The sequence below is a fragment of the Silene latifolia genome, chromosome 7, assembly GCF_048544455.1.
Source record: "Silene latifolia isolate original U9 population chromosome 7, ASM4854445v1, whole genome shotgun sequence".
Classification (NCBI taxonomy): Eukaryota; Viridiplantae; Streptophyta; class Magnoliopsida; order Caryophyllales; family Caryophyllaceae; genus Silene; species Silene latifolia.
In genome coordinates this window covers 118,209,426-118,229,390 of record NC_133532.1, presented here as the reverse complement: position 1 = coordinate 118,229,390, position 19,965 = coordinate 118,209,426, and the positions used below count along the sequence as shown (strand labels likewise).

General features: G+C 36.0%; 3 protein-coding genes across 3 annotated transcripts; all 3 read right to left on the bottom strand.

Moving 5' to 3' along the window:
* Positions 1-2,385: 2,385 nt before the first annotated feature.
* On the bottom strand, positions 2,386-5,117 carry LOC141592726 (putative F-box/LRR-repeat protein 9). The gene is made up of 2 exons (XM_074413507.1): positions 4,505-5,117; positions 2,386-3,255 (listed from the first exon to the last, which is right to left on the bottom strand). The coding sequence occupies exons 1-2, from the start codon at positions 4,927-4,929 to the stop codon at positions 2,730-2,732; spliced, it is 951 nt and encodes a 316-aa protein (XP_074269608.1). The 5' UTR covers positions 4,930-5,117; the 3' UTR covers positions 2,386-2,729.
* A 5,695-nt stretch (positions 5,118-10,812) lies between these two features.
* On the bottom strand, positions 10,813-12,203 carry LOC141590596 (putative F-box protein At4g05475). Its single transcript, XM_074411172.1, has 2 exons — positions 11,853-12,203; positions 10,813-11,163 (listed from the first exon to the last, which is right to left on the bottom strand). The coding sequence occupies exons 1-2, from the start codon at positions 12,201-12,203 to the stop codon at positions 10,813-10,815; spliced, it is 702 nt and encodes a 233-aa protein (XP_074267273.1).
* A 2,134-nt stretch (positions 12,204-14,337) lies between these two features.
* On the bottom strand, positions 14,338-14,994 carry LOC141590595 (protein FAR1-RELATED SEQUENCE 5-like). The gene has a single exon (XM_074411171.1). It carries the CDS (start codon positions 14,992-14,994, stop codon positions 14,338-14,340), a length of 657 nt encoding a protein of 218 aa, XP_074267272.1.
* Positions 14,995-19,965: the final 4,971 nt, after the last annotated feature.

Sequence of the window (19,965 nt, the reverse complement as noted above, 5' to 3'; positions counted from 1 at the left end):
TTTCTTATCGTAAATGAGGCATTTGTTGTTGTCAAATTTTACCATATATCCTCTTCTTATCAGTTGTCCAACGCTCAGTAAATTTTGTGCTAGGCCCGGGACATATAAGACTTCATGAATGAATTTAGTGAAGCCGTTTTTAGTTTTAACGGCTACAATTCCCTTACCCGCAACTTCTTGGATTCTCCCGTCGCCAAGAGTAATTTGAGATTTTATACTTTCATTTAAACTGACAAATGCATTCTTGTTGCCAATCATATGGTTGGAGCAACCACTGTCAATATACCATATGTCCGTGGACTTTTCCTCCGCATTTAAGCAAGAGTAAAATAATTGTCCACTAGATTCATTTTCTTCAATGAAATTTGCCTCATCATTTTTATGGAACCAACAATCTTTTTCAAAGTGGGTGTGTCTTATACACCTCTTACATTTATACCAACAATTTTCGGTATTATGATTATTTTTCTTACATAGGTGACAATATAACTCTTTATGGTTATATGGTTGGTTCCCTTGATTGTTATAATTACCTCTCCTCCCAGCTTGATAATTTGAATTTCCGTTCCTTTGATAATTTTTATTATTGCTTGGGCCATTAAATTTTAATTTGGCCTGAAATGCTTGTTCTAGTGGCTCGTCAGAAAATCTTTTCATTCTTTCTTCGTGAGCTTGTAGTGAGCTCATTAATTCAGTTATTGTAAGTTCTTTTAAATCTTTTGACTCTTCTATGGCGGCCACTATGTGTTCAAATTTTTTCGGAAGACTTCTTACTATTTTTGGAGTAATTTTTGTGTCTTCAATCGTATCACCGTATGAACGAATTTGATTAACAATGTTAGTGGTACGATTAAAGAATGTTTCTATATTCTCGTCTTCCGACATTTGTAAATTTTCAAAATCTTTCCATAAAGTTTGGAGTTTAATAGTAATTACCTTGCCATAGCCCTTGTATATATTTTCCAGGATCGTCCAAGCCTCCTTTGATGATGCAGCGGAAATGACTCGTGGGAGTATTGTCTCGTCGAGTCCTCGATAAATCAAAGAAAAGGCATAGTGATCCCTCTTTTGATTTTCGATATATAAATTTTTCTTTGTAGCATCCCATGATGCTTCCTCGACGGTATTTTTGGTTCATACCCAGTTTGGACTAAGTCCCATAGTCCTTGTGAGATAAATATTGACTTCATTTGGATACTCCAAAGGTCGTATTTCTCGCCTTTGAATGTTGGTACCCAATTTACTTGTAATGTGTTTGACATGGTTTTTGTTGTGTGATTTTATTTGGGACTAGTTTTTATTTGTGAATGTTTATTTTTTTTGCTTTTTATTTAGAATACTTGGATAGTCGGAGTTTTCCAGTGGCTCTGATACCAGTTTTATCTATATGATGTGTTTGTGTTTTGTTAACCGTAAATGGCAAGGTGAGAGTGGAGAGTGGTTTGCTTAATGTGAATTTTTTTATTGATTTGTGTTGTATGAATTGCTTCATGTATACATAATGGATTACAAGCATGCTTATTTATAGGCTTTGTATGTCGGTGCACCATGCTCCAACATTCTACATGATTTTTCTAGATGCTTTTGCTAATTACAAATTCTAGACCATTCCCTCTTCTAATCTTATTGCTAAGTAGATGTTTCTTATTGTTTTGGTCTAGATTTCTCTAGATTAGTTATTTAACAGGAGCTTTTTATATCAACGATTAACATACAAATAATTAGTCTGATTCTCTATAAACAGTTCTGAAATACGACGATAAAACACAGATCAATCAGTAAATAACAAGTTCAGAGGCGTTAAGCAACCTGCTACACGACATTCTATCACTCTTCTTACGCTCAGTAACCGAACTTCCCCTTCATCACGGAACAAAACCTAAAATAAAAAATACAGTCAGTAACACAGCAAAGTAAAGTACGACAACTCATTGTTTCTAGAAACTCAGACTATTAATCAAAATAGCCAAATTCATATTCACCATCAGAATTCAGACATATAGGCCATGTTGTCAAATTTATATTCATAATCCTCACCATCAGAGTCATCCTTAGATTTGTTCTAATAATCTCTTCCCTAAAATTGCCCACCAGTCGATGTGGGATCATCATCTGACATATCGGTCATGTAGTCAGGGTTATATCGATAAACCTCGTCATCAGAGTCACTAATCTCAGATGTAATGACCGGATAGTTATAGTCATCGGTGGAGTCAAATGGACGCCTAACGTCTTTAATTTGTTCTAGCAATTTGCAATTTGCTAGAACAAATTAAAGAACAGTGTTAGCTCAGGCAAAGCAAAATTTAAAACACTCATGGCAATGCTATAATTTAAACTGCAATAGAATATCAATATTATCTCAATGGCTCAAGAGCTCCCTTATATGCAACGAAACAACAAAACTGATACATCGTACGCTCTTGACAGTATTGCACAACAATCAACATTTAGTATGCATAACAGTTGAAACATCAGGTAACTAAAACTAACTTCAGAAACCTTTAAGCAACCTGTTAAACGATATTCTCTCGGTCTTCACTCCTGTGTTTACAGAGCTTCAAATTAAAAAAAAAAAAAAAAAAAAAACAGGAACGCAATCTGTTGCCAACATAGCCAAGTGAAGTATGAAAACATCACCCAGAGGTTGTTTTTGGAATCTGACAATTATTTAATATATCGTCAAGTTCATATTCCGCATCATCGTCACATTCGTCAGACATATAGGTTTAGTCAGATCCAAGTGGATGGTCATAAACCTCATAATCATCAGTATCGGTTATACTATCATATATGGTAATATAGTTACAGTCATCAGTGGAGTCATATGGACGCCGAAAATCCTTAATTTGCTCCAATAATCTCTTCTCTAGATTTCCCACCAGTTCAATGTGGAAACATGCACGCAGGTCAAGAGACTGTAGATGTGGACATCCATCAAGGATTGCTCTAAGACCATCATTTGTCAAGCCATTACGAAAAAGCTGAAGGTGGCGTAATTCAGGCATGTTTCCTGCAATTGCCAGTGCCTCGTTATCACATGCATTATAATGAAATTTTGAACCATGCGGGTTGAATTTAAAAGTTGTGAGGGAGGGACACGAATTAATAATAGGAATGGCTGCTTCGTCTTGAAAGTCGCAGAGAGTAAGTTCAAGTTCCTCCAAAGAAGTTAGGCTTTCAAGAGCTCCAATTATTACTTTGTCAGAAATGTAGTCGCAGCAGACAAGCCGAAGGCGTTTTAGTTGGGTCGACCTGCAATAACAATAGACTTAAATTCTATTTAAAAAATTGATATAAATTCAATGATGATGCAACATTACCCCTGCAAAAATGATGCAACATTACCCCTGCAAGGGATGCAACAATGATGTAACATTACCCATGCAACTGAGCGCAGCCACAAAGAGCCGAACAAGCTACACATGACTAATAATCTAATATGAGTCCCAAAACTACTGCAAATCCCATGTATTCTTCAGTCAAGGCTCGCCAACAACAACAACAACAACAACATCAGAGCCTTAATCCCAAAATGATTTGGGGTCGGCTGACATGAATCATCCTTTAGAACTGTCCATGGGTGAACGCACACCTCAAAATGCGAATAGAAAAGGGTAAATGGAAAAATTTCAACGCACACCTCAATGCTCGCCATATTAAAAAATTTCAACCTCAAAATCCAGTGATGCAGAAGATTAAAACTTCAGATCATAGACTACTACAAAATTAAAACACCCATTCGAAAGTAGCTGTTACCCCTCCGTCCCAATCATTTGTTTACTTTTTTTTTATTCTTTAAAACGGGTATTTAAAATAAAAATTCACTGCCGGTCCCAAACCTGGATAAATACAGGGGCAAAGTTGCAGCAGGTTTGTGGCAATCAGCGTAAAAATCACCGTCAAAAACCTTAACGACATGAATCTCTCACACACATAATCAAAAGCCAATTATTCGAATAAATAAAGAATGGAAAATTGACGTTAAACTTTGCCATTTTACAGGTGATATTCAATTTTTTAAATTTGTACACATGATATCCTTGATATTTGATTTTCAAACACAACTAACTATTTTTTATCATTTTTACAATTTTCAATTGAACATAAATCATAGATCAGAAATTGGAATTCAAATAAATTACCTTTTCGAATCTATAAATTGATAAAACGAAAATGGTCATTCAGAACTGATCGAAGATATTGTTAATTTGAGATTTTCGTTAAAAAAACCGTATAAAATATCAACCGGCAATTTTTTTTCTTTTTCCTCAAATTGTAGATTATGACGAGATAATCATTTTAGAAAAAAATTGGCCGATTCTGAATTGAGTTTTATTTATAGCAACAAAAATGGCATATTGTGCATGAAAATCAAACACGGGTATTATATGTATACAAACTTAAAATATTGGATACCATATTGCAAAATGGTAAATTTTAGGGATAAGACATGAATTTTCCGAATAAAGAAAAACAAACTAATAAAACAACAAATATATACCGAGAGGCAAAGTAGGAACAAAGCTCATCAGAACCAAAACCCTCGATATTGAGATCAATTAAACCACCAGCACTGCGATCGACTGCGTTGACCAACATCTTTTCGAGTTTAAGCTCCGGGATTGGTTCATCGAGGCCGTTGATATGGATAGTATGCCAAATGGAGGGTTCTTTGCACAAATTGTACCACATTTTGCACACAAATTGAACAGATTCAAGTATTTCAACTGTTCCTAACTTCATCAGAATCATCAGAATAACGTCACATGGTATTTCGGACCAGTTTCTGTGATTTTCCGGGGATGAATCGGAGATCTCCATGAATTTAGGTACTTGAATGACTTGATTAGGCAAATCTGTTATTGAATAGTTTAAGTAATTGTTTAGTTTAGCAGTACAAAAGTGAAATAATTCGGTAATGCGCATATTTGTTTATGCGTAGTGAATGGATATTTTAGAATTCTTTACGAAAAGAGAATATATCGAGCAATGGATGACTGACAGGCTAGGCGAAGCTTTTGATTGTCATCCTTTCACTACCACGCACTTTACAGCACACGAAGCTTTTGATTGTCTTACTTAGCGGCTTCACTCTCGACTAACTGAGGGACCTGACAGGCTGATGAAGTACAGACTGCTCCGTATAATAATTCTTTATAAGAGAAAAAGTTCCAAAAAGGGGAGGGGTACTGTTTTACAGGAAATTCATTTCAAACAGTAGGCAAGTGAAAACCTTTGTGGTGAAACTGTCCGAAAGATCAGGACAAACGAAACAGCATACGAGTAAAATAAAAATACGAAGATGTGGCGTGGGAGTTTTCTTTATATCGGCGAGTAACATCTAACTGACTAATCAGTATACGTTCAACCACCGTCAATATGTAAGCCTGCATAACCGTTGAAACTTCATCAGAAGAATCACTAGAATTATAAAATCACGTGCGATAGTTATAGTCATCAGTGGAGTCATATGGACGCCGAAAATCCTTAATCTGTTCCAATAATCTCATCCCTAGATTTCCCACCAGTTCAATGTGGAAACTGTAGCGAATTAGAGTGTATTTTATACGGAAGCGTAATGAAAAATATTATGTGAAAAGAGTAAGACGATAATAATAAATTGCACTGTTACAATAATTTTATTATCACTCAAATAAATTGGAAATATGCCAATTACAAATAAACACTCACACTCTTAACTCACTAATATTATTGACTCACTAAACTTCTACGTACAAACTTTCTAATTGTTTGTTTTGCTTGTGAGTTCTGAGTACAATACCCAGCATAAAACTATCCTATTTATACTACACAATACACTATTGAAATAGTGGCTTTCCCACATACAAACACTATGCTGCATATGAACAACTTGCCATCTAAAGCTAGGTAGCCTGCAAAACTAGAAAAGCTAGGCAAAATGTTTTACCACTTATTTTCCACGAGCCTATTAGTGATAGGCAAGCCATTAATATTGACTAGCATGAATATCTAGCAAGTCATGGATGGAGAGGAGAGTAGTAATTGAATTTTAACACCCCCCTTCAATGACTACTCTCACCTAGAATTAGTCGAGGAATCATACCCAGTTGTTCTCGAAACTTCTCGAACTTTGGTCCACTCAGCCCTTTTGTAAAGATATCCGCTACTTGATCATCGGTCTTAACATATTCAAGATTAATCTCACCTCTTAGGATCTTTTCTCGTACAAAATGATAATGTACTTCAACATGTTTTGTCCTAGCATAAAAAACTGGATTTTCTGCTAATCTCATTGCTGACATGTTGTCACAATAGACCTTCACTCCTGAATCAACTGGTTGATATAGATCCTTCAAGAGTTGTGTTAGCCACACACACTCTTGTGCTGCCATCGCCGATGCTCTATACTCGCCTCTGTACTCGACAATGATACAAAGAGGGTTGCCTCTTACTACACCACGAAACAAAGACCGGAACCAAGACTAAACATATACCCTGGTAGTTGCTCGGCGTGTGTCATGATCACCGCATAATCGGATCACGGTGCCCGTGAATTTCAGACAACTCACCACTTGGGTACAATATTCCATAGTCAACTGTTCCTTTAATATACCTCAGTATACGTCGTATTGCTTCCAAATGAGACTTCTTTGGATTTTGCATGAAACGACTAACCACACTTACCGCGTAAACGACATCAGGTCGAGTCAATGTGAGATATATAAGACTTCCCACGAGTTGTCTATACATCGTCACATCCTCTAAATCTTTTCCCTCTGTAGAACACAGTCTAACATTAATCTCGGTTGGAGTCGACACTGGTTTGCAATCGGGCATTCCGTACTTCTCCAAAATATCCTGGGCGTATTTCTATTGACAAAGAAATATCCCATCTTTGGTTCTGTCTACCTCTAGACCAAGAAAATGCTTTAGCTCTCCAAGCTCTTTCATATGAAACCTTATTGAGAGATTTGATCTTATTTGATGAATCTCTCTATCATCATCTCCAGTGATGATAAGATCATCCACATAAACAAGGACCACTGATAACTTTCCATCTCGAGCTTTTACAAACAAGCTCGAATCTGCAGGAGCAACTGAATAACCACTTTGCAATAAGAATTCAGCTATCTTACCGTACCATGCTCGTGGCGCCTGCTTCAATCCATAAAGAGCTTTCTTCAACTTACATACATAATGTTGATCAGAACTCTCAAACCCTTTTGGTTGATCCATGTATATGTCTCTATCAAGCTCGCCATGAAGAAATGCATTCTTCACGTCCATCTGCCACAATTTCCATAAATTACTAGCTGCAAGTGCTAGTAAAACACGTACCGTGGTAATCTTTGCAACCAGACTAAATGTTTCATCATAATCTAGCCCATATTGCTGAGAGAATCCTCGAGCTACTAGTCGTGCCTTGTACCTTTCAATAGAACCATATGGCTTGGTCTTCACTTTATACACCCATTTGCATGAAATGGGTTTAACATCGGTTGGCTTTGGCACTAACTCCCAAGTTTCATTTTGATGAAGTGCTTGGATTTCCTCTTCCATAGCCTTCATCCAATCTTTGCTACGAGCGGCCTCATCGTAACTACTTGGCTCTTTCACGGTGTTCTCCACCATTGCTGCATTTGCATATTTAGGATTTGGCTTGTGTGGCCGGCTAGTTCTCCTCACTTGTTGCTGACTATCCTTATCTTAGATAATGACATCTTCAACCTGACTCGGTCTTAATTCCTCAAGAGTTTTGTGGTGTACCCCTGTTGTCCAAGGACTTTTCTCTTTTGCTGGTGAAGATTGAGATTCTTCACTTTTTTATTCACCATCACTCTCGCTTAACTGATCATCTATCTTATCCTTGTGTTTTTCTTCAATCTCCTTTGAGTCTGGCAGTAACACGGCTTGTGGTGACCACCAAGATGATGCTTCATCAAACACCACATTTCTTGACACATGATACTTGTCAGTAGTTGGATCACAGCATTTCCAACCCTTCCTTTGATCATCGTACCCAAGAAAGATACAACGAATTGTCTTCTTGTCAAATTTGGTACGAAGATGATCTGGAACGAAGACATAACATACACACCCGAAAACTCGAAAATGACTCACAGCAGGTTTTAGCTTCCACACCTTCTGAAATGGAGAGACATATTCTAGTCTCGCTTGTGGTAGCCTATTTATCACATGTGCAGCTGTCTTCATGCATTCAGCCCAGTAACGTGGGGGTACATTTTTGGCATGTACCATACTTCGGCATGTCTCAGCGAGATGCCGATTCTTCCTCTCTGCCACTTCATTCTGTTGTGGAGTGTTTGGACACGTCAACTGACATTTGATCTTACAATCTTGTAGATATCGTGTGAATTATGTGGATGTGAACTCTCCCCCATTGTCTGTACGTAGACATTGAATCTTTCTGCCAACTTCTTTTTCCACTTTTTCTTTGAAAGTTTTGAACTTGTCAAAGGCTTCTGATTTTTCCTTTAAAAAATCAACCCACACATATCTTGAGAAATCATCAATGAAAGTGATCATGTAACGATAACCACTAACTGATGGTTGCTTCACCGGACCAAATAGGTCAGAGTGAATTAACTCTAGAGGTGTCTCCGCCTTGAACTTTGACTCCTCATATGGTAGCTGATGTGCTTTGCCAAATTGACACCCAACACAAACTACATCTTCTTTCACATCAAGTTGAGGAAGGCCATTGCGCATTGATTTACTCATCATGACTTTCAGCTTGGTGTAGCTTACATGCCCCAGGCGTGCATGCCATAAATCAGCCGTCTCATTTTTCCTAGCTTTGTCTACATATGCCGTTTGAGCGGACATTACGTAGACAGATTTCAAGCGTCGCCCTTCCATGATAGGAGATGAATTTTCCTCCAAACTTGGATACACTTTCACATCATTAGGCCCAAAAACCACATGATTTCCCGAAGCTGCGTGTTGTGACACCGATATTAGATTCTTCGTCATACCTGATACATGATAGACATTATCAAGATGAACTTGCTTCTTACTATATCTTGGGATAACCATGGCTTTGCCAATATGAGTGATTGGCAACTCTGAGTTATTTGCAGTCACAACAACTCGTCCACGCTTGTACTCTAACATGCTTAGAAAATTCTCTTTGTCTCCCGTCATGTGATTCGAACAACCTGAATCAATTATCCAATCATCTTTATAATTGATTAAGTTGTCACTTTCCGCGACTAATGCCATTGATTCGTGCACTGTCGACTTCTTGCTTGAACCTTCTTGTTCAACTGAATATGAAGCTTGAACATCCCATTCAACTTCATTATTTTTGTGCTCGTTTGATGTTGCGACATTTCCTTCTGCCGATTTTGACCAACAATCTCGAGCATAATGTCCCTTTTTACTACACTTGTAGCAAACAACATCTGGGCGCACCTGACCTCTTTGCTGGTCTGGTTGTCGATCTTGACGAGCTCCCCCTCGTTGGAAGCCTCTTCTTCCTTGGCCTTTTCTGAATCCTCCTGGTTTTCTATTTGAACCGCCTTGAGAACTCGACTCAGAATTTCCCTTGTCACCTCCTTGGTATGACTTTTTATTACCAAAGAGAGCCTTTTCTTCTTCCTTGATGGATGCTCTAGACATTTGCTTATCTAGAGGTTCTTGGTTGGCTAACATATTTTCAAACTCAATAAGAGTTGGTTGTGTAGCCCAACCTCGAATTGCTGCAACAAGAGTACTGAAACCTGGCCTTAAACCGAAGATAATAATTCTTCGCATCCTGGTATCCGTGATTGGATTTTCAGGATCCAACTTTGTGATTTGCTCACACAAATTTTTGACTTTGGTAAACCACTCGTTTACCGACATGGTATTCTGTCGAACCGACATTAGCTCATTCTCGAGCAACTGGAGTTGAGAATCATTCTTCTTTGAGAACAACTCTTTTAAAGTGTCCCATGCCTCCTTTGGTGTTTCTGCATCTTTGATGCGGTATAGCATATCGTCCCCGACGGTTGCTTTGTTAACGTACATAGCCTTTCCGGCTTTGACCATCCACTTCTTCAGCTCTTCTCCTCTAGCTGGTTTGGCGGTTTCACCACCGCCAGCGATGCTCCAAAGATCTTGTCCCAACAGATAAAATTGCATACGTGTGCTCCACGTACTGTAATTTCCACTGTTTAACTTCTCAATACCACTGGCTGAAAAGTTGATATCTCCCATGGTGACTTGATGACGCTCGGCTCAATCAAGTAAGCTTGATCCCCGACCAATTTGCTTCACAGTCCCAGTGCAAACTAAGATAATATTGATCCCGGATCAATATTTGGACAAGATAAATAACACTCCGCCCCATCACGGCTCGATGCGCTTGTAGCGAATTAGAGTGTATTTTATACGGAAGCGTAATGAAAAATATTATGTGAAAAGAGTAAGACGATAATAATAAATTGCACTGTTACAATAATTTTATTCTCACTCAAATAAATTGGAAATATACCAATTACAAATAAACACTCACACTCTTAACTCACTAATATTATTGACTCACTAAACTCTTACGTACAAACTTTCTAATTGTTTGTTTTGCTTGTGAGCTCTGAGTACAATACCCAGCATAAAACTATCTTATTTATACTACACAATACACTATTGAAATAGTGGCTTTCCCACATACAAACACTATGCTGCATATGACTAACTTGCCATCTAAAGCTAGGTAGCCTGCAAAACTAGAAAAGCTAGGCAAAATGTTTTACCACTTATTTTCCATGAGCCTATTAGTGATAGGCAAGTCATTAATATTGACTAGCATGAATATCTAGCAAGTCATGGACGGAGAGGAGAGTAGTAATTGAATTTTAATAGAAACATGCACGCAGACTGGAGATGTGGACACCCATCAAGGATTGCTCTAAGACCAACATCCGTCAAGCTATTTCCAATAATCTGAAGGTGGCGTAGTTCAGGCATGTTTTTTGAAATTGCCAGTGCCTCGTCATTACATGCCATATCAGGACATTTTGAACCCAGCTGGTTGAATTTAAAAGAATTATCAGTTATATCACGCGGTAATTCTGACCAGTTTCTGTTATTTTTTGGAGGTGAATCGGAAACTACCTCAGTTTCTGTAGTAGTAACTTTATTAGGGTTTGGATTTAACGGCATGGTTACTAATTTCTAAGACCAATAGCAATAGAAGAACTCTACATAAAGTTCTTATCTTGTCATGTCACATTTCATTAATTCCAATGTTTAAGAATATATATTCACAATAGATGACATTTTTATAAAGTTCTTAAATGGAAAATAGTAAATATGTAATTGGTATTCACAATTTTCAAAGTCATGTTTATTGGTCCTCAAATTCCCATGTATAATCAACTAAGTTCTTATTTTAGAACTTAATTCTTAAAACTAAGAACAACCTTATAGTTGCAATAGAAGAACTTTTTATTTTGGGTTCTTATTGATAACCCCAAGAATAAGAACCAATATTGTTTTTGCTCTAATTGTACTAAAGAAATTTGACAACAGAACTTTGCCCAATTTTATAAAGTACTGCTTTATAGGGAAAACATCTGGAGACCGCCAAAAATTATGGGGCTGTTCTGCTTGCATTGGGAAGGAAATTAATCGGTTGCAGCAAAATATCTGGAGACCGCCAAAATTATTTACTCCTCCTGCTCGAAAATTGGAGTATTGGAAATTAATTGGGTATCACAAAATTCCTACTTAGACGACAATATCCGCTTTATAGGGAAAACACATACAAGTAGACTAAACGTTTCCAATCTCTACGATTACTCAAACACGAGAAAAACACGAGAAAAGCGACTAGTTTTGACAATCGCTTTTGGATGTCAAACTTGAAAATCCTTGGTACCATGATGCAGTGTAGGATAAAAGATCTTGAGAGCAAAATCCTTGATACCGAGATTGAACAAATCAGTATCGTTGCTATCAACAATACTAACCATCATACCCGTATACTTATTCTCCTCGAACTGTAAATCCGACTCTGATTCGCCGAAGTCATATAAACGGATAGTGTTCCGCACGGAGGGTTCTTTGCACAAAACGTACCACGATTTGCATACAAATTGAGCCGATTTAAGTATTTCCGTGACTTCTAATTTTTTCAGAATCGTTAAAGTTAAGTCACGCGGTAAATCTAGCCAGTTTCTTTGGTTTTCGAGGGGTGAGATTGAGATCTCCATTATCATAATTTCGTTAGGATTTTAATTATAAACTGTCTCACAGAAGACCAATTGTTTTAAAGGTAATGCTAAATACATATTTAAGTATTAAATATCTTCTAATTTAGGTATTAATTTAAAAATTAAGAACTAAATTACACATTAACCAATACAATTAATGCATATATTAAAAATTTATTTCCTCTTTTGATTTTTCAAAATCATTAGCCTTGTTTTAATTACGAGGACGTAGTCGTCATCTTTTTATAGCACTTCCCTTGGGAAGGCGTTAATGAATCGCACTTCACATTTAATCGTGCAATGTATAGTGAATTATGTAAATTGAAATAAGGATATAATTAAATGTTCATGGAAGATGGTAGAGTTACACCAGGTGTATGAGGCCCTCATACACCACCAATAATGACGCGCCACTTGTCCAATTCAAAGAATCTTTTTTAATCTAATTAATCCCTTGATTCCTTCATTAATTGCCCCCCCTAATTAATGTTCTCGGTTTTGCCACATATTTTATTAATTAAAAAAAACTTCTCTCCTAATTTATATTTAAGTCTTATTTATTACTAATACCTTTTATTATTTTTAGTATTTATGTATACAGTATATACCTTTAATATTTCGTATATTTATGTATACCTCTAATATACGTACACAGTCCTGTATACGCTACGGTTAATTGATACGTATTGTATCAATTTCTTTATACGGTATGATTATTCCTTATATGTATGTTTATGTATTTACGTTAATTTTTTTTTTTAATTTTTTTTTTCAATTAATATTTTTTCATATAATACCTTTTCTTTTGTGTTATATTATTTTAAATTATACCTAAATTTCGTTGTAATTTATTTTTTTGCGTAATGTTTTGTTTTATACACACTGTTTTTAATATTTAATTTCTTGAAATTAATTTTTTTTTAAAAAATTTAAAATTAAATTTATTTTATGATTAATTTTCATTGTACTTTTTTTTTTTTTGCTTATGTGGGTATGAGTAAGTTATGTCTTTTTTTATACACATTATTTTAAAATTTTAATTAAATTGATAAATATTTTATTTGCTAATATCCATGACCGGAAGTTAAAAAGACCTTATATATATATAGGACTGGACATATGACAAAGATAAGTTAGTGGGTGCAGTGGTTTCCTTACTTAGTTCATGCTTTCCAAGTGTCTCGTGTTCGAATCCTCTTGTGGGTTTTTCTTTTTGTTTTTGGCATAATTTTGCACAAGTTAACCGTATGCTATTCTAATACTTGAAGACATATACTCAATACTGTGAAAATGAATTAAGGAAAATAGTCATTGATTTTGATTGATCATACATTATTTGTTTAAAGAAGTCAAATGATATACAAAAAAAAAATCATACTTCCTATTTACAACCTATGACTATAATTTGTATATTGAGAATATTGAGAATTTGAATATTGTGACCTAAATTGCGATTGGGAGAACGTCGGAGTATTTTGTGACGGTGTAAAACGTGGAGTATTTTGTGTACCACTAAAGCCACTCATAAAGGATGAAGCATCATCGTTTGGAACATGTCGGGTTGGGTTCGTATTTGGGGGGAGCGTAGTGGTTGTCGGATCCTCATCATTTGTCTTTCTCCTTCTCTTTGTCTGTTTGACAATACGTCTTCTGCCATTCCCTCGCTTGTCGGGGGGGTCTCTAATGTCACCTTCTTGTTGAGGTGTGTTTATGATAGTCTCCCTAGGTCGTAGTCTCCTACGACCCCACATTTTTGAGGAAACTCCACCGCCGCAAATGAATCTATAGATCGTATCCCAAAGATGAGCCTCTAACTCTTTGATTAGTTCATCGGTTCTGCTATTATAAATGGCAGAAGACCCTTCACTTTGCATAGCCAACCTCTTAATGTAATCATTTTTTACCGTTATCTCAAGAGACCTTTTAACACGTTCGACTCATCCGGTTGTAGTACCCAACCCGAATATTTTCGTATCCTCTAACCAAATCCTTGCGCCAGCGTTCGATTATGTATTTGTCAGGATAGCTTTTACGTCCAACACATCAAGACACTTCATGATATGGCGACATAAGATCCCTCTAAATTCAAACATCTTACAACCACATTTATACTCACCTGTGATTGTGTCAATACTCACTTCAAAACTTCTTCGATCTTTCTTCCAAAATGCTTCATCACTTTTGATGTGGCCCTAAACCTCTTGATGAAACCCAAACTATTTGGAAGAGTTTCGACATTGGTGCTTATACAACCATATACCTCTGTTTTCACCTCTCCGAATTTACTGTTTGTGTAGACCTTACTAAAGATATCCTCGAATAATATCATGGGATCCCATTTAAGTGGGCTCTTAATGTCTTTGGCGTTATTGACTTTCTCGTCCTCCACCTTTTTCTCTATGGCATCCTCGTACTGCTCCATGAATTGCATCAGGCCGGTTTCTATGCTCATGTACGTTTTAATAAACCTGTTTGTTTGTTCACTCCTCTGAGTAGAAGACATACCCGCACAGAAAGTGTCTTTCCAAAAAACAGGCATCCACCGCTGTCTCATATCCCATGCACCCCTCAACCATTTGTTGCGTCGCAAGTTGTATTTTTCCATGAAATCGTCCCACATATCTTGCAGTTCCTCCTCGGTGATACTCTCGTGTACAAGCGTACGCAAATCTCTGTCAATCTGAGAAAATTGTGGGTGGTCTTTTAGATTCTTATCCGCGTTTTGAAGAATATGCCAAAGGCATAATCTATGTTTAGTCTCCGGGAACACTTTCTTGATTGCCCCTTCCATTGCTTTACATTGATCAGTTAGTAAGACGGTTGGAGCTCTACCCATACATTCTATCCACTTCTCAAACACCCACTCGAATGACTCTGTGTCTTCGTATGAAATTAAAGCCGCTGCATATAATATTGTACTTCCATGATGATTAACTCCAACGAATGGACAGAAAGGCATCCGTACTGTTGCTTAGGAATGTACTATCGAACGACGATGGGTCACCAAAAGCCTTGTACATGGCACGACATCGTGCATCGACCAGAAAATGTTCAACGACTTATTATCCGCGTCCCTTTCAACAACGTAGTAAAAATCGGATTCTCGCTCTTTTAAGCCCTCAAAATAATTTAAGACCTCTTTAGCGTCACCACGAAACCTACTTTTGCGACGTTCGCTGTTGATGAAGTTTCTCGCGTCCTGCCCATTGAAATGTAGATTATGAATCCCTCCAACCTCCCTAACTAATGTGTTGAAGTTCCGGGTAATTGGTATGCCAGCTCTGTCGTTCAACACCAACCTGGCCTTGAAATATTCGCTTATGTGCCTATAATTGACTACATGCCTAGGCTAACCTCGGATTCAAATCGTGATTATGTACCAAATCACAAGTACAGATTACAAATTTCCCACTGTCGTGATTTAATTTCCCAAATACATACATTTTACATGGTGTTACACACGAGCTTTTCTTCGTCGTATTGCCCTCTGAACACATAAACCTAATCTTGTTCATCATGTGGAATCGTGGTTCTTTATCCCCAACTCCGTTTCGACGTACCCCCTGCTCCTTGAAGGGAGCCAAAAGTTGGCTACTACGAACATGAAGTTCAAACCCCGTCTTATAAGCGTAAGTATAACAGAAAGCAGCAAACTGTTCACCTGATTCAAATTCCGCACCAATCGTAGGCTCAATAGCTGGTTGATTGTCTTCATTGCCTTCCAGAACATGTGCTGCATGCCGTAACAATTCAGTGGCTGTTTCATTCTCGTCAATGACTTCGTTTTCTCCCTCCTCCTCGATATACAAAGCATTTAAATCAAAACTATTCGACATTTTTAAATGATGAAGGTTGTTTTGAGAAGATGAAGGTGATGGAGTTGATGAACTTAGAGTTTGCTGTGTTGAACTACTTTGACTGTGGAAGTTGAAAGGTTAATCTCAATTTACTTTTAATTATTTTTATTTTTTTCTCATATTTTATTTTTAATTTTAAAAATAAAACCTACTATTTACGGTGGGTGGAAGTTGGAAGGTTTTCTCCCTAATTTTCTTTTAATTATTTTTAATTTCTTACTCATATTTTATTTTTAATTATTTATAATTTTAAAAATAAAACCTAATATTTACGGTGGAAGTTGGAAGGTTTTCTTCCTCATTTTCTTTTAATTAGTTTGATGAAAAATTCCCGCCTAATTCTCCCGCCAACCTAATCCTACCATTATCCACACTCCCTATAAATCCCTATGATTTAGTCATATAGGACTTTTTTTTTTTCAACTACAAAATCTTTCAAATATTAAGATTATGGGTGTCTTGCCGTCACCATATTGCGATCCCTCATTTGTAACAACCCTAGAAAGCTATGACAAGTTGCTCAGTAGAAATCCGAATTTCTTAATTGGGGAGGAGTTCATGGAAAGGGTGATGATCAATCGTCAGAAATTTATTGATCTTGCAGGCGCTAGGTTGGGTTTTTTACCTGGTTGTGACACTTACCCAGTCGTTCCTAGGCCAAGAAGGCCTCTTACAAGGAAAATGACATCTAAATTGTCTACTGGCCGTATCCAACTTACTTCGAAGCGGAATTGTCGTACTTGACATTCAAGCTATTCTTGATTATTATGAGATTGATGATCGCGACGTAGAAGGTGAATGGAGGAACTATTGGGAGATGGAGAGGGATTATATCATTAGAACTGGCGTAATTCCAAGTCACCTATGGTGCTTTCTTGTGTAAAATGTGTAATTGAATCAAATATTATTCAAGAATTGTTATGGTTACTAGCGTTTGTTTTAGTTAATTTAAATTCAATTTATCGTACTTGAACAATTTAGATTAAATATATCTTACATACATGTAACGGGATAATTTACGTAAGATAAAAAATCGATAATTCCTATTTACGTAAAATAAAAAAATCGATAATTTCTATTTACATAAAATAAAAAAATCGATTAAAGAATTTTAAAGGACACAATTTCATTGTATTGGAATATTGAAGGACAAAATGTCATTTCCTAAACATATTTATTTAAAAAATTCTCCCAACTCCTTCAACAAAATTTATTAATTTTAATTTATTAAGTAAAATAAAATCCGTGGCAGTTGAAAGGCCACATGTTGTTTCATTATCTCATCTATAAATACACTTTCACTAAATGCAAACCCTAGTTTCTCAACCAACAATTTACCATTCTTCATTTCTGTTTTCCTCTTCTCCTTCTCTTAAAACCCTAAGCTCAACAACCCTAAATCTTTAAACACCAAACTTCTTCTTTCATATAATGGATAAGAACATTCGCCTAACATTGATACACATGGAGAGGAACAAATACTATATCCGCCGCTTAGACGATTTAGAGACGAAGATCCACGACTACCTTGATAAGATTCGGGAGATGGGTATTAGCCATGACGTCTTGTCGGAGATGGAGCAGATGAGGTTGCATGCAGATTATGAATCTGCTATACAAGACCTCCAAAAAATAAAGGAGAATAGGAGCATTCTCATGGAAGAGAATGACTCCCTTGAAAAAGTTATTGCTAAATTTTTTTCAAATTAATTTAGTATGTATGTATGTATGTTTGGATGTTGTACCCAAATCCACAATTTTTCCTCCTATTTGGGTATTCATCTCGGTTTGTTAGTTTTTTAATTTGTAAAATATTTAAATTATTATATAAAATGTGGACTTCTAGTATTTTCCATTGATGTACTTTATTCAATTCCATCTCTTTTACTTGTTTAGTTGAACAGTTAAAATTGATTTGACAAAACACAACACAAAAAGAATAATGAACTGAACAATTGGGAGATTTGACATAATACCAACCAAAAAGAGTAATAAAAAATGAACAATTCAAATTTGATTTGACATAACACAACTTGAAATGACTATTGTAACTTGAAATGACTATTGTTGTTGCGTGTGTAAGAAAATCCGGCATGCATAAAGTCTTCAATTTCGAGAAACGATTTGACTTCCAAATCAAATCAAGTCACAACTTTTAATAAAAAAAAAAAAAAAAAAAAGGATTTTAAAACCCTAACTACTACCTTTTCCCATTATAAAAGGCAAAACACATTCATCTCAAAATTATCTTTCAAAGACACAAACCCTAATCTTTTTTTATCCATACTCCTCCATTATCAATCAAGGTATTTGTTCTTTTATCTTCAATTATTGTTTGGGTTTTTTGTTTTTGTCAGAATTGATTTTATTGAATAAATCCCAAACCCAAATCGATTTTTTTAACTATCTATTTAACTGATTGTGCGGTTGTTGCTTCTTAATTTAATTTAATTGTTTCAGATGGATAGACAGTTTGTTGCTTTCTTATTTCAATACACAATGGATCGCAAAACGTTCTCACGGGCTGCGAGAGATTGACGTTCATTGGAAACCCTAATCACTGTGAGAGCGTCTCATGTACGAGACATGGCCATAACAAGAGGGATGCATGACGTACAAGCAAATATGGATAATATGATAAGCATATTAAGGGCAAATCGCGAACCAAATAATAGAAATTAGCAAAATTGAAAGGGAGATTGTTCAACTTGAATCTCTTGGATTTTAATTAATTTTAGTTAATATTTCGTATTTTGTAAGGATTATTGTAAGTATGGTTTGTATTATATTTTATGAATCTATGAAGATCCTTTTTATTTACCCAGATGCAAGTGTCTTTAGTTGCAAAATTAACAATGAAATTTATACAAAAAAAAAAAAAAAAAAAAAGAGAGAATTAAACGACAAAATGTAAACGAAAATAGATTATTATTAACATAAACTTTAAAAAAAAAAGTACAATATTAAGCCTAGTCCTTATTAATCAAGGACTTTAAAATGTTAATATCATCCTCTAATTCTTTCCTAAGTTTGCAACATTTTTCATGTGTACCCAACACGGATTTGACGAAATCATCCGCTTCCTTCTCCATTTCCTTCATGCCTTTTGCATAACAATCGCTGCGAATTTTAATCGCCCCGACCACCATCTTCATCACTCTGAACTCCTGTTCATGGAGCATGGCAACCTGTTCTTCTAAACCAGTTACAGATTCAATAGCAATATTGTGAAGTCCTTCCATTTGAAATTTCTGAGGTTTTAGAGAGAAGATAAAGAGAGATAAAGTGAATGAGTAAGGAAAGGTTAGGTAGAAATGGATACTTCTTTTAACTCACCCGTATTTATAACAAGGATGGTGACCTTTGGTTCATGAATTAAATTAAATAAATTAAATTAGATTAAATTAAGTGGTTCATGAATAAATTCAATTAAACTATGAATAATACGCCCCGATTGGAAACCCTAATCACTGGAGCGTCTCATGTACGAGACGGATCCTTTGGTTTGTATTATATTTTATAAAACTATGAAGATCCTTTTTCATTACCCACATGCATGTCTCTTCAGTTGCAAAATTAACAATCAAATTTATACTAAAAAAACAAATAGTAGAGAATTAAACGACAAAATGTAAGAACGAAAATAGATTATTATTATTAAGATAAACTTAAAAAAAGTACAATATTAAGCCTAATCCTTATTAAGTAAGGATCGTAAAATCTTAATGTCATCTTCAAATTCTTCCCTAAGTTTGCAACATTTTTCATAAGTACCCAACACGGATTTGATGAAACCATCCGTTTCCTTCTCCATTTCCTTTATGCCATTTGCATAACAATCGTTGCGAATTTTAATCGCCCCGACCACCATCTTCATCGCCCTCAACTCCTGTTCACGGAGACAG